The 14,554-nt window shown below is 61.0% G+C and overlaps 1 protein-coding gene across 5 annotated transcripts in view; it reads left to right on the plus strand.

Annotated features, from left to right (window-relative positions):
* The window catches only part of KLHL25 (kelch like family member 25), a 34,264-nt gene extending 20,121 nt beyond the window's left edge, over positions 1-14,143 (plus strand). For 2 of the 5 annotated variants that reach the window (XM_042988111.1, XM_042988113.1), the window contains exons 2-3: positions 4,578-6,381; positions 12,356-14,142. In XM_042988111.1, coding sequence (XP_042844045.1) covers positions 4,589-6,358 — 1,770 coding nt within the window. In that variant the 5' untranslated portion in view covers positions 4,578-4,588 and the 3' untranslated portion in view covers positions 6,359-6,381; positions 12,356-14,142. The other 3 variants (XM_042988114.1, XM_042988109.1, XM_042988110.1) reach the window with 3 other exon arrangements.
* The last annotated feature ends 411 nt before the right edge of the window (positions 14,144-14,554 follow it).

The raw sequence follows: 14,554 nt of genomic DNA on the forward strand, positions 1-14,554 counted from the left end.
TGTGACTGGTAGTGAACACGGAAAACCATCTCATACAACCCGTTTTCGGTGTGCGGGGGGGGTGCCCTCCCTGCAGGTGGAGAAGGTAGAAGACCCCTTAGCAAGGAGAGCAGCCCCTGGTCACTGACCCCCAGGAACTGATGTGCAGTGAGTGCTCGTACTGCTTGCGGCTCTAGGCGACAAGGGACGGAAAGCCCTCTTGGAGCAGAAGGGCAGCCTGGCCGTGGGCTCTGCCTCCTCCGTGCAGTGGTCCTGGGTGGCACGGCCACCGACCACTCCCGCCCCTGCCCTGCCCCAGTGCTCTTGGCACCTCTACCTTGCCCTGCAGTTCAGGAAACGTCGCAGACAAGAGTCTGCTTGGCCCATCGCGGTGGCCGGTGGGATTGCACATGGATCGGGCTCCACGCTCAGGGCCAGGGCCCGGTGATCTGCCGCTTTGGCCAGCCGGGCCCAAATGCCCAGCCTCGGGTTCTGCCAGCGCTGACCCGAGTGAGGCTGTGAGTGTCCACCGCACGCGTCCATCGTGGCGGCCCCCTCGAGTGCCTTCTCCAGCCCAGCCTTCGTCTTCTCTGGGGCGGCTGGACGAGCGCTCAAGGTGAAGGGATTCCGTGCACTGTATGCATCTCCAGGCTTCGTCACGAGCAAAGGCGGGGTTCGTTCAGTCGAGGCGAGTGGCCGCTCTGTGCCAGGTCCCACTGGGTGTTGGGGTCGCATCAGTTAGCCCTACCCGTGGTGTCCACCTTCAGCACGTTGGGGAGACTGGGGACGAACGCGTGTTACATAGCAGTGGGTGCTGTGAGGAAGGCAGAATTGGGTGAGGTGTGGAGAGGAGGTGACCCCAAAAGGTGGTCAGGTCACTCTCTGAGGAGGTGACAGAGTGAGCCATGTAGACAGTCAGGGGAGCATTCCAGTCCGAGGAGGAGCCTGTGAAAAGGTCCTGAGGCCCAGTAAGAAGTCCGGTGTGGCCTGAGGGGGCGAGCGAGTTGGGAAGTGTGAGGATGTGATGACAGAGGGGTAGCCAGTGAGGAGGGGTCAACTCATGTGGGACCTGGCTGCCACGGTGAGAACTTAGGATTTCACTGAGGGCGCTGGGACACCCCTGGAGGGTTTCAAGCTGGGCGTGATGGGATCATCACTCTGGTCTCTGGATGGAGCACAGATTGTGGAGAAAGAAGCAGAAGCCAGTCAGGGGTTTCCAGCGGTCAAGGGAGGGACAGAGGTGGGGATAAGGGTCAGACTCGGGGCTCACTTAGGAGCCACAGGACTTGGTGGCGGCCGGGTGCTGGTGCCGGGGAGGGACGAAGGGAGCCTGGGCATTTGGCCTGAATAAGAAGGAGCATGCTGGTGCCATTTCCCGTTTGCCTGGCCTGGGGAGCAGCGGGTCTGGAGGAAATGCTGAGGGCTCTCCTGGACGCGTGACGGTCAAGGCGAGCCGCTTCCAGATGTCCTGTGGTTGAGGTGAGGGGCCCGACACAGGGCGAGTAGCACCCAGGGCCTCTGGCTCTTAGGCCGGTCCTCCCACGCCGACCAGCCCAGAGCAGAGGCACAGCCCTGGGGATCCTCAGGGACCTGGGTACAGGTTTGCAGCTCACATGATTCCATTCCTGTGTCTGGGCCTCAGCATCCTCATCTGTAAACTGGGGTGATGAGACCCTCCACCTTCTGGAATCACGATGCTTCTGGGACATCACCTCACGGACCGGGGCAAGTCCGTGCATGACTGATGGCTGCTGTCTCTGGGAGGTTGGCTCAGATGCAGGCACTGCTCACAAGGAGGTGGGACAATCTGAGGAAACAGCCGGGCAGGTGCCTCTGCCCTCGGCACGGAGGTGCCCAGACAGGCAGCCATCTGGGGGTGGGAACCTGCTTGGGTGTATACGCCCATCCCTGGCTCTTTGCCTGTGCGGGGAATTTGCGTCAGCGGGCAGGCATCTTGGTGCTAAGCAAGACATCAGTCAGCTCTGGGGCCCTGGGCTGCCCACTCAGCACTGGCCTTGCCACCACTTGACCTCATTCCCAGGGCAAACGTGGCTGCTCTGTGTGGGTTTGCCCTGCCTTTTGATGCTTTCTCATTCTTTGAGTCCTGCTTTGTCCCGTCCTTAACCCCCTCTGTAGGGAGTCTCCACCTGGACCCCTGAGTTGGAGTCCTTGGGGCCGCACCACCAGCATGGCGCACAGGTCAAAGGCCATCGCTCCTGTTCAGCCCAGACACAGTGGGGACAGGATGGATAGAGTCAACTCAATGAACGTCCATGTTTGGGAACATGTCTGTGAACAAGATTCGGGGAAACGTGGTGCAGGGTCCGGAATTCAGATCTGGGGTACGTGCCAAGCTGCCAGGAAAGCCTCGGGGGGCTAAGCCACCGAGGCCTCCCGATCCCCGTGCCACCCAGCCCCAGGGCCAGGCTGAGAGGTCACGCTCCGTAAATACTTGCCAACAGCTGAGTGCCCCTGAGGCCTGAGCAGGACAGGACTTCGTTTTACAGAAGAGAACACTGAGCTGCAGGGAAGGGGTGCCCCAGGATGACGATCGAACAGGAACTATCCTGTCCAGCCTTGGCCCACCTCTCTTACTCTTGTGCTGGCTGCACCCCCCATCCCCGTGGGCTCACCTCATGACCCCAGAGCCCAGTGGCTGGTGTGCACAGCGGTGTCTCTGGTGCATCATCGACTCGAGGTCTGCCTGGAGCTTGGGGGCCAGAGCAGCAGGGCCAGACCCAGCCTGGGCCCAGGGAGCAGGGGCCTTGCCCAGGCAGCTCGGATCACGTCAGTTTGTGGTTTCCTTGGTTCTTTGCCAGGGGAGGAGTGAGGCAGAGAGACAGCACTGTACTTGGACACTAATTTACAATTTCACTGAAGCATGAAATCGCTTCCTTCCCTTACCAGATTATTACTTAAGCAGAAAATTGACTTGGAGTGGGGGTTGGGAGAATTATATACTTTTGAAAATTAAAAAGGAAAAAAGGCTAGGTTTGGGTTTTTTTTTTTTTAACATTTTTTAAAGTTTTGGGGCACCTGGGTGGCTCAGTTGGTTAAGCGTCCAGCTTCGGCTTAGGTCGTGATCTCACAATTCATGGGTTCGAGCCCCATGTCAGGCTCTGTGCCGACAGCTCAGAGCCTGGAGCCTGCTTCTGATTCTGTGTCTCCCTCTCTCTCTGCCCCTCCCCTGCTCACTCTGTCTCTCACAAATGAATAAACATTAAAAAAATTTTTTTAATATTTTTTAAGTTTTATTTATTTATTTTGAGAAAGACCAAGAGAGCATGATCAGGGGAGGGACAGATAGAAGGAGAAAAAAAAAAATCCCAAGCAGTTTCTGTATAGTCAGCACAGAGCCCAACGTGGGGCTCGAACTCACCAAACTATGAGATCATGACCTGAGCCAAAATCAAGATTCAGACACTTAACTGACTGAGCCACCCAGGTGCTCCTGTCTACTGGACTTTAATGAAGATGCCTTGGAATCCCGCACGTTCAAGTGTGTGACAAGCCCGTGTCTGCCCACACAGAGCAGCCTTCTGAGGGCCAAGTCCTGGGCGGGGCAGAGGAGAACACAGGAGGGAGGCAGGTGAGACACTCACTATGGCCCAAGATCCTGGAGTCGCCTGTAGGGCCTAGGGAAGCTCATTTGGAAACTCAGTTGCTGAGGCAAATCTGGATTGCGTTAGTGGTCAGCATGCCCTACTGTCACCTGGACCTTTCTCGTGGCTTGCTTTTTGGGACCTCAGAATTGAGCCGGTGTCTTTCAGGTGAGCCGCTGGTCGGCCCAGCTTTGCCTTCAAACCCTTGCTCATCCCCACTGGGTCAGTTGGCCTCTGAAGACCCTGGATTTGGAGAACGTGTCTACACAGCCCTTAGGCTGTAGTGGTGGCTCTTGGGAACTTCCCAAGGGCAGGGTTGGTGAGGGACTCTGGCCAGTGCTGCTAGGAGCCCAGCTCAGCCCAGGTCTGGCTGGGAGCAGGGCGGGGGGGAGGGGGTGGTGGCATGTGAGGCCCTGCTCGGGCTCCATGGCTCCCTGGGCTCCTTGTTTCCAGTCTGCCACAGAAAACCCGGAAAGAATCAGCCTCCTTGGGCCTGTGGAGGGTGGAGATTGGGCTTGGAGCTGGAGGGCCCACATGGGGATCCTGGCTCCGGCACTTTGGGCAGCCAGCCACTCTGCTTCTCTGAGCCTTGGCTTCCCCAGCTGTAGAAACGGGCCACGGGAGCCTCGGCCCCAGAGGGCAGCTCGAGGGTGGGATGTGGCCCAGGGCACAGGCTACTTAGCACCGCCCCAACCTGCTATCTGCTTAGTGGCCCAGGGACACCATATTGCATGTTCTCTTGTCCCGGGGTGGGCAGCCACAGCTCACAGCCACCCAGACGTGGCTCATCTCCAGGCCAGAGACGTTCGGTTCCACAGCTGGTCCAAAATCAACAAAAGCAATTTCTGAAGGGCAGAGGTCAGAGCAGCCACTGCCACCCGCACGTTCCCTGGCCACGTGGTCAAGGGGAGGGGCGGAGCTGAGAGAGGAGGGGCTGAAGGGTGAGCCAGCACAGGGCCAGCCCCTCTCACCTCGTGTGGCCTTGTCCCCTGGCAGGTCGGCTCAGCATGTCGGTCAGCGTCCATGAGACCCGAAAGTCACGGAGCAGCACGGGGTCCATGAACATCACCCTCTTCCACAAAGCCTCCCACCCCGACTGCGTGCTGGCCCACCTCAACACCCTGCGCAAGCACTGCATGTTCACGGACGTCACGCTGTGGGCAGGCGACCGTGCCTTCCCCTGCCACCGCGCCGTGCTGGCCGCCTCCAGCCGCTACTTCGAGGCCATGTTCAGCCACGGCCTGCGGGAGAGCCGGGACGACACGGTCAACTTCCAGGACAACCTGCACCCCGAGGTGCTGGAGCTGCTGCTGGACTTCGCCTACTCGTCCCGCATCGTCATCAACGAGGAGAACGCCGAGTCTCTGCTGGAGGCCGGTGACATGCTGCAGTTCCACGACGTGCGGGACGCCGCCGCCGAGTTCCTGGAGAAGAACCTCTTCCCCTCCAACTGCCTGGGCATGATGCTCCTGTCGGACGCTCACCAGTGCCGCCGGCTGTACGAGTTCTCGTGGCGCATGTGCCTGGTGCACTTCGAGGCGGTGCGGCAGAGCGAGGACTTCAACAGCCTGTCCAAGGACACCCTGCTGGACCTCATCTCCAGCGACGAGCTGGAGACGGAGGACGAGCGCGTGGTCTTCGAGGCCATCCTGCAGTGGGTGAAGCACGACCTCGAGCGGCGGAAGGTGCACCTGCCCGAGCTGCTCCGCAGCGTGCGGCTGGCCCTGCTGCCGTCCGACTGCCTCAAGGAGGCCGTCTCCGGCGAGGCCCTCCTCATGGCCGACGAGCGTACCAGGCTCATCGTGGACGAGGCGCTCCGCTGCAAGACCAAGATCCTGCAGAACGACGGGGTGGTCACCAGCCCTTGCGCCCGGCCGCGCAAGGCAGGCCACACGCTGCTGATCCTGGGGGGCCAGACCTTCATGTGCGACAAGATCTACCAGGTGGACCACAAGGCCAAGGAGATCATCCCCAAGGCGGACCTGCCCAGCCCCCGCAAGGAGTTCAGCGCCTCAGCCATCGGCTGCAAGGTCTACGTGACCGGGGGCCGGGGCTCCGAGAATGGGGTCTCCAAGGACGTGTGGGTGTATGACACCGTCCACGAGGAGTGGTCCAAGGCGGCGCCCATGCTGATCGCCCGCTTCGGCCACGGCTCTGCCGAGCTGGAGAACTGCCTCTACGTGGTCGGGGGACACACGTCCCTGGCAGGCGTCTTCCCGGCCTCCCCGTCTGTCTCCCTGAAGCAGGTGGAGAAGTACGACCCCGGGGCTAACAAGTGGACCATGGTGGCCCCGTTGAGGGACGGCGTCAGCAATGCCGCGGTGGTGAGCGCCAAGCTGAAGCTGTTTGTTTTCGGGGGGACCAGCATCCACCGAGACATGGTGTCCAAAGTCCAGTGCTACGACCCCTCAGAGAACCGGTGGAGCATCAAGGCCGAGTGCCCCCAGCCTTGGCGGTACACGGCGGCCGCCGTGCTGGGCAGCCAGATCTTCATCATGGGCGGTGACACCGAGTTCACGGCCGCCTCCGCCTACCGCTTCGACTGTGAGACCAACCAGTGGACGCGGATCGGAGACATGACCGCCAAACGCATGTCCTGCCACGCCCTGGCCTCGGGCAACAAGCTCTACGTTGTGGGGGGCTACTTCGGGACCCAGAGGTGTAAGACCCTGGACTGCTATGACCCCACGTCGGACACGTGGAATTGCATCACCACGGTGCCCTACTCGCTCATCCCCACTGCCTTTGTCAGCACCTGGAAACACCTGCCTTCGTGAGGAGCGATGCAGGACCCAGCCAGGTGAGCCGCCAGCACCCCGGGGCCCGGGCCCGCTCTGGGTCAGGGTCACTGTGTCCTTCCACCTGGGTCAGGGTCACTGTGTCCTTCCAGGGGAGGGTGGATGGGGCAGCAGGTGGCTGGGTGCTCCGGGACCCTTTTCCGGGTCTGGAGCTACAGCCTAGCTCTGCCCCTTGCTTGCAGTTGACCTTGAGCAAAGCATGTCAGCCCCCTGCCACGTGGAGACAGCCCCCTCAGACAGGTGTGGTGCTTCCCAGACACGGCTGCACGTCAGAGTCACTGGGGTCCTCAGACAACACCACGTGGAGTTGAGGCCAGCCGGCCAAGTACGAGGGCAGTCTCCACATAAGGGCATCCTCTTCACGGTCACGGTCAAGTACAGGGAAGGGATGCAGATTGAGATCAGCCAAGGACAGAGACGAACAGGGCAGGGTCCTCTCCCCACGCGGTCAGGATGGCGTCACTGTGCCCACATCAGTGACTGACCGTACATACAGAATATTCCCCAGCCGGAAGGCTCACACAGGCTCAGGTGTCCGGGGTTTTTACCAGGGCCCCATCACGTAGGCTCGACTGATGGCCCACGTGGTTACTCTGCCTCCAGGTCAGCTGATACAGCGTGACCCAGAGCCCCTTCCCTAAGTCACACAGATGTGCCCACCCCAAATCCTGCCCTAGGTGGAGACAGTCTAATGGGTATGACCGATCATCTCCCAGAAGCCAGGGGCAAAGACCAGACCTCCTTACAACACGAATGCTAAAGCCCACACCACACCCCAGACCAGGCGACTCTAGCGTGTGTCCAACACGTGAGCAGCACCCCGGGGACCTGTGAGGAACATGGATGATGGGCAGAGCGCTCAAGGGGCCAGGGGGGTGCCGGAGCTGTGGGGCCAGGCCCCCGGTGGAGGCAGCAGGGCGCTCCTGTCCCGCGAGGTGGTGAGAGGCCGCCTCAGCGCGGGCGGCATGCTGAAGGAGGGAACCGTGGCCGGGCAGGACGGCTGCAGAGCACTGCCCAAGGTACTGCTCCTGCCCTTGTTCTCAGTGCCATTATTACAGGAGATCCTCACCCAAGGGGGAGGAGACACTGGATGCAGGGGGCTAAGGGGCACAGGTGCCCTTTGGGGGGAGGGACTTGCCCAAGGCCTGAGGGCAGGTGCAGAGTCAAGTGGAGGGAAGGACCAGCTTATCCAGACCGGCCTCTTTGAGGGGCAGGGTCAGTGCCAGTCCTGAGGTTGGATCAGGGTGTCCCGAGCCAGCCTGTCAGGGAGCTCAGGAATAGGGGCTGGTGGATTTGTAGACACAAGGGAAAGGTTTGAGTTCTGGTTCCATCCTCTTTGGTCAGGCCCTGGGGAAGCCAGGCTGTGTGTCCCGGCCCTTAGTCCTCCTCCTGGATCCCTCACACCTGGGACAGGAGCAGCAGGTTCTGGGATGGGAGGCAGGGAGGCATGGGTCCCAGGGGCTCTGAGAGGCTGGGGCCTGGGGTGGGAGATCCCAGGCTCTGCCTCCGGCACAGGCCAGCTCTCCTTACCCAGGAGGGCTGGTGACCAGTCCCAGCTCTGAGGCTGACCCGGAAGCCTCTGCACCCCCCCGGGCAGCTCTCTGGCAGCTCTGAGAAATCGGCCCTCAGGCCAGGTGCCCCCTTCAGTGCAGATCACAGAAACCCCCTCAGGAGCCAGCCCGGACCGAAAACCTAATTTGCTCCGTGACATGGCGGCTGCTGGCCTGCGTGCCGAAGGCTGTCCACAGCAGAGCGGTTTCGACTTCGCTGGGACTGCTCCTCCAGGCAAGCGGATGCTCCAGCCAGACCAGCGTGGCCGGGCCTTCAAGGCCTTGACGGGGACAAGCCAGGCAGGCCCAGGTCGCATCGCCTCCTACGTCCAGGGTGTTCGGACCCCCAAAAGCCAGCCTAGATAGATGGGGGCTTCCGAGTTGTCCAGTTTTGTTCTAATCTACTCCCCCTCTCTTGGAGAGAAAAATCTGAGCGGCCCAAGTTGTTGGTCCCCTGGGGCATAAGCTTTAAGAGAATGGTGGTGCCTCCTGTCACCCCCCCCCCCGCCCCAGTTCCTGCACTCTGGGGTGCTCACCTGTGGAGCCTGAGGGCTCCTCCCGCTGGTGCTCACCCCTCCCCACGGACCTGACCAGTGGTTCATCCCCGTGCGGGAGGAGGTGGGGGCAGGCCAGGGGACATAGTGAGCCCTTTACCTCTCCAGGAGTTTCCCCCGTTCCAGGGACACATCATTCCTTGGTTCTGGCTCTTACTGGCTGCTTGACCCCGGTTACCTAACTCCCCTGAGCTCAGTGTTGCCATCTCAAACACAGGAGTGAAAATCGTGTTACTCAGAGTATTTGAAGAGGCCAAGTGAGGGGCGGGTTGAGAGTTGACGCTTATGCGAGTCAGTGATGCAGAAGGATGGTGGCCGTGATGGTTTGGGGATGCTTTGGGCGGTGGGGGCCCTCTCCACGTCCCTGGGCTAGCCCCTTCTTCTAGAAGGGTCCATCGCCCATAGTCACGAGGCACGTTGTATGTGCACATCTGAGTGCAGCAGGGGCCTTGTCCCTCCAGTCCGGCCCAGTCCGTGGTGGGGGTGCTGTCGTCAGCCCCATCTCCGGGACGAGGAAGCGGGTGCAAAGAGGCTGATTGCCCAAGATGGAGCCGGTCCTGGACGGGACCGGAACGCCACGCATGGGCCCTACCCTCCCAGAGCCACGCTGCCTGGTGAGACTGAGCAGCTCCAGCCTGCACGTTTCCCGAACTCCTGCACGAGCAACATCTGCATCAGAGGCAGAGGGCCTTTTTAGGCTTCAGCTCTTGTCCCGCATCCCAGCCATCTCCTTTTTACGTGGCCCAGCAGCCCACCAGCCAGCCTCCCCGCAGTGCCTCTGGGGCCTGAGAGACGGCCCCTCCCGAGGCTCTGCCCTCCAAGTTGACCCTGGGTGGTTCCCGTGCCCTGCACTGCCCTGCTTCAGTTCAGCTCCGCCTGCCCTCGTCAAAGGCAGGGCGGACCTCCAGGACCAGCCCCAGTGTCCCAGCCAGATCTACATATGTGGGTGATGGCAGGCCCCCGGAGCCCGGGCTGGGTTACCCTGGGTTACTCACCGAGTGTAGATCAGCCGCGAAAGTTCTTTTTCTCTCCCACTGAGTCCCCCTGCCCCCAGCAAGCCCTTTAAAGGCACAACCCTTGCCCTCATGTCTCCTCCCCTGACCCCCACCCAGCATGTCGTGCAGGCATCCAGGCCACCAGGAGCTCATCTCTGCACAGGCATTGTTAGGCCCCAGCCACTTGGGGTGTGGGGGCGGAGGGGCCTCCAATCCCAGCTCTGGGAAAGGCTGAGCCGGTTAGTCCCCCTCGGGGCCCCACGAGGGGCTCAGTCACTGCCACCAGAGGGCAATTCAGCACATTCTGTCCTGCCTTCAAAGAAATCACCACCGAGAGGAAATCCCAGAGCGCAGACCTACACAGACAGGCCTGGTATATTGAGAAAGGTGCCCAGACAAGAGTTCAGGCCTCTTGAAACACATCAGCTCCGTCTGTCTGTCCATGCATCCATCCATGCACCTGGAGTCTTCACTGGGCTTGTGTTTACCAGGGTTGGCCCCATGCCAGGCCTGGGATCAGCACACCAGCGCCCTCCCTTGCTGCAGTCCGGCAGGGCAAACCTGTTGTGTGCGGGCAGGGTGACCATTGACGCCCTGTCTCTGCAAGGTGGAGGAGTGTCCCCTCTCACAGATGAGGAGACTAGGCCTCAGAGAAGCACCTGCCAAAATTTGGGGTGGCCCATGGCTGTCCCAGTCTGGGGGCAGCTGTGTGGGCTGGGAGGGAATTCAGGAGCCAGCCAGTGTGGCTCCCCAGTTCCTCAGCCTTTCAGGGTGCCCCTAGGTGCAGTCTTGTCTTCAGCAACAAGGGACAGCCCAGAGGGGCCCCCGTTCCCCAGGTCAGGGTCTCATGGTGTGGGTGGCTCAGAGGTTTGGTTTGGGGCAGCAGTGGGGCCCTGCCTAGAGGGGAACAGCACCCTGCCCCATCTGCCTCATGCGTCCGGAGGGTGTGGGGCAGACAGGCCCAAGGTTTAGGTTTGCCACCTTAAGAGTATCTCGGGGTCCTAGAAGCCTCATGACCCAGCTTCTTGCTTGTGAAGGGCCTTCGCCAGCCCCGCTGAGGGAGCAGTGGCTGCTCTGCCTACCGCCTGGGGAGTGCTGACCCCACAGAGCTCAAGTCAACCTTCTAGAAGCCTTGGCAGGGAGGGAGGGAAGGTGTACCCCACTTGAAAGAAGAAAGCCCCACGGATTCCAGTGCTGGCTTGAATTTTTAAATGTTACTTGAGTACGTGCAGACTGACAAGTAGGTAAAAGCCCCTTATGTGTGTAGTTCTTACACGGCTGTGCAGTGGACACAAGCATGCTGGCTAAATAGAACCAAAGCTCTAAAACCAAGAATGGCGTCATCATTCGTTGATGTTCTGCAGAGAGCGTCTTGCCTCTTTGCCTGTTGGCTGCAAGGACACGCAGGCTTTCTGGAGGGCTCCCCCTGCCCGTGCCAAGGGCTGGCTTATCTGTGCCTCTCCGGAGCCACCGTGACACCTGCTTCGGGCAGCTCATCATGCTGGCCAGACATCATCCGTGTCCCGGGCACAAAGGGCCTGCTTGGTTAGGGCCACCTCTGAGCCCACGGCCCTTACGGCGCTGGCCAGAGGAAGTGGCATCTGGTGTTGAAATGGTGCATGGACGAGCAGGACGCCCGAAAATCCTCCAAAGAACTCCCGGCCCCCTCCACACAGGACTCCAGAGAACCTGCTCGTAGACTACGGCCCCACCGCTGTCCCAAGGGCTTCCTCTTCCTCTGCCTGCTGGCTCCAGCCGAGGGTGTCCCTTCCTGACACACGTCCACAGCCACATCTCCACGCGAACTCGCGCAGGGTCATGCTGAGCTGTCGCAATGGGTTATGCTTTGAAGATGACCGCACTGGCCAGCTGCTGGGTTATCTTACCTGCTCCAAGGAGGTTCTGCACAAGGCCTTCCACGTGCATTAGACCACATCATCCTCTCCGGGAGGCTGAGATCCATCCCCTCGTATTCCCCAGGAAAAGCTGAAGCTCAGAGAGAGCAGGCGCTGCATTGATTGGGAAGCTGGCGCTGGAGTGTGAGCTCGATGGGCGCAGGGTCACCCCTCATTCACCACCGTCAGCCACCACAGCCTATATCACGGCCCAGGTCGATGGGCTGCACAGTGAATGTCTGTCGAGGGCGTGAATGAATGTGCTGGCTGCCGCCCACAGCTGGCCCGTTCTTCTAACCACATGGCCGGTCCACCCCTGCCTGCCCCCTACTCTCTGACCAGGTCTACCCCCTCGCTGTTTCCACCTCACTGGCCTACTTTATTTCAATTTTCAAATGTGCCAGATTCCTACCTCAGGACCTTTGCACATGCCGTCCCTCCTGCCTGGACTGCTGTTTCCCCCTCTGGCAAACTCCTGTCCATCCTTCACATCTCAGGTTAGATTATTGCCACCTTCCCATACCCTCCACCAAAATAAAGTCCTGGTTCTTATCCATAATTTTTTGTTTTTCATGCATAGCACTTCCGTCAACTTGTGATTACTGTATGCACTTATTGGTACAAGCGTGCAGTGTCTCCCACCTGGGGGATGATCCAGGAGACGGCAGCTGTATTTCTTTGCCCTCCTGTCCCCCAGGGCCTAGTGTGGCACCTGCTGGCTCGTGGGTGTGCCGGGCATGTGGTTGGAGTGGCTGAATGGACAGGTGGGTAGTTCCCCTGTTCCGGGGGGTAGACCAGGGCTCGGGGCCGCAGTGCTGGTAAACGAGAGAGCTGCCTTCTCACACCCAGGCCTTCTGTTGTCGGGCCCCAGGCTCTAGCCCCTCACAGTGGCCTCTTGATTATCACTCTGTTCCAGGGTAGGACAGAACCATGTGGGCATGATTCATACTCTGTCTCCCTCCCTCCCTCTCTTCCTCTGCAGACTCCGTGTGTCTGTCCCCACCCCGCGGCCGCAGCCCTCACCGCCAGAGTGGCCCTGACCCTGTCTGCCACTGCAGGAAGCCCGGCCCGGCCCCACACCAGCACTTGAAGTGGCCGGAAGCTGGCCCCACCGGCTCTGGGAGCAGCATTCTCGGGGCTGTTGTGAGCTTTAGACAAGGGAAGAGAAGCTGTCTCGAGAGCCCTGTGTGTCTGCCTGAGGCCTTGGCCTCTGTGAGGTGGTTTGCAGAGGAGAGGACCTTCCAGAGGGGCGTGGACCAACCTCAGGACTCCCTCGGCCTTGGGGCAGAGACACATCCGCAGAGTCGTGTCCTGTTGCCGCAAACCCCGCTCGGGGGGCTGAGAGGAGCCCTGGGTGGGCTGGGGTGGGCGGCACCAGGCGGTCACACAGCACCGACCAAACAGCCTTTGCCTCGTCGCCCTGCTGTGACCGTAATGTCACCCAGCACGGGGTGTGTCGGGCCTCGTGGAAGCTGGGTCCACCAGGACTGAGAGCAGAGCTACCTGGGAGAAATGAAGACACACTGTGTAGGGGGCAGAAACCCATAGGGTGACCTCATGGCACCTGCAGGACTTCGTTAGCAAATGGCCCCGAGACCCCCCCAGCGTTAAAGCAGAAACCCTTGTGCGCCCCTCCCCAGGGTGGGGCTGTGCTCTCTGTGACCTCCCCACCTTCCTCCCAGTCAGGGCAGCTGTGCCAGGTGCAGAGGGACACTCATGCCCCATTGCAGTGGGACTCTGGGCCCCCTGTCCTGTTAGACGAGGGTGCCCTCAGGGGCTTCCCCCCTCAGAGCCTCCCGGTCCCAAGAGGTGGCAATGACCCCATCATCTCCCGACACGACCGTGCGGGCCCTTAGACCAGGAGCAGGTGTGAGCTGGGGACCCCAGGGTCACCTTAGGGCACCCACTCTGGAGCCCACCAGCATGGAGGACAGCAGCAAGGCCCGTGATCCTCAGCGTCCAGCTGGCCGGTTTGCTCCCTGAGCTGCAAAAGGCAAGTGTGGTCCCCGAGAGAACTGCCAGTCCTTCGCTCATTTCTCCACCTCCCCAGCCACTGGGTCCCTCACCGGCACATCCCCAGTATCTGGGGTTCTGGAGGGGTCAGCTTGCACCTGGTGTTCGGGCTTCTGGCTCATCCCTTGCCAGTCCCCGGGGCACCACCGGAGGGGGAAGGGGCCTGCACCAAACCTGTGGCTTCCCCGGCCGCCTGCCAGCTGCCTACTGTTCACTGGGTGCTACTTGGCCGGTTCAGGACTGGGGCCCCGGAGCGGGCTGAACTGGTGGTGGGGCCACATCACAAAGCACTTGCTGTGTGCGGTCTCGCCCTGCCCCCTCACAGGACCTCTGTGCTGCCGCTGGGCCTGTGGGCATCTCTCGGGGAGGGACCTCGGGGGCTAGGTTGCCCCCCACCCCGGAGCACCGGGCACTGGGCATCATCGATCGGCTGCCACCTGGGGAAAAGCTGGAAGCGGAGTGCGTTCCCGGGTCCCTTGGAGGCTGCAGGCCCTTCCACAGCAGAGGCTGGCCTCCTTTGCTCCGGGAGGCAGCTCCACCAGGGAGGCCGGGAAGGCAGGTGGCGGGGAAGCCGCCCGCCGGAGGCCCCGGGCTGCAGGACGGCCAAGGTGGAGTGACCACACTTCGCGCACAGCACAGCGGGCCTTGCAGTGGTGTGTCCCCCGAGTTGTGTTCCTTCTGTTTCTAACTTAATAAAAGAGCTGAGAAAAATCTTGAAATCTTGCTTCTTCCCCTGGGTGCTGGGACCAGTCTTCGGACCCAAGGCGCGGGCAGACTTGGATTTTGCCCCACTAGCCGGGGCTCGAAGTTACCCCCCACTCACTGGCGTCTGCCCCTCTGGTGAGTTGGGGGGTGCGGAGACCCCCTCCCCAGGGACCCTCCGGCACCCAGATGAGAGGTTCCTTTCCTCGGATTATTTCAGCAGCAGAATCCAGATTGCTTTCCTGAAAAGCCCCTGTGAGGGGAACTCTAAATGCACTCATCTCTGTGAGCCCCGGTCGAGGGGTAGGGTGGTGTCATCGCCCCAGGGACCAGCATTACTTAGCCCAAGGTGGCTTCTCTGACGCTCCCGTCCCCTGATGTCCCTTTATGAGCCTTCGCGGCACATGTGAACGAAGGGACAGGGCAGCGGGTGCTCGGAACCTCGGCGGTGTGCAGGCCCTCAGAA

Source organism: Panthera tigris, chromosome B3, assembly GCF_018350195.1.
Source record: "Panthera tigris isolate Pti1 chromosome B3, P.tigris_Pti1_mat1.1, whole genome shotgun sequence".
In the NCBI taxonomy this organism is placed as follows: Eukaryota; Metazoa; Chordata; class Mammalia; order Carnivora; family Felidae; genus Panthera; species Panthera tigris.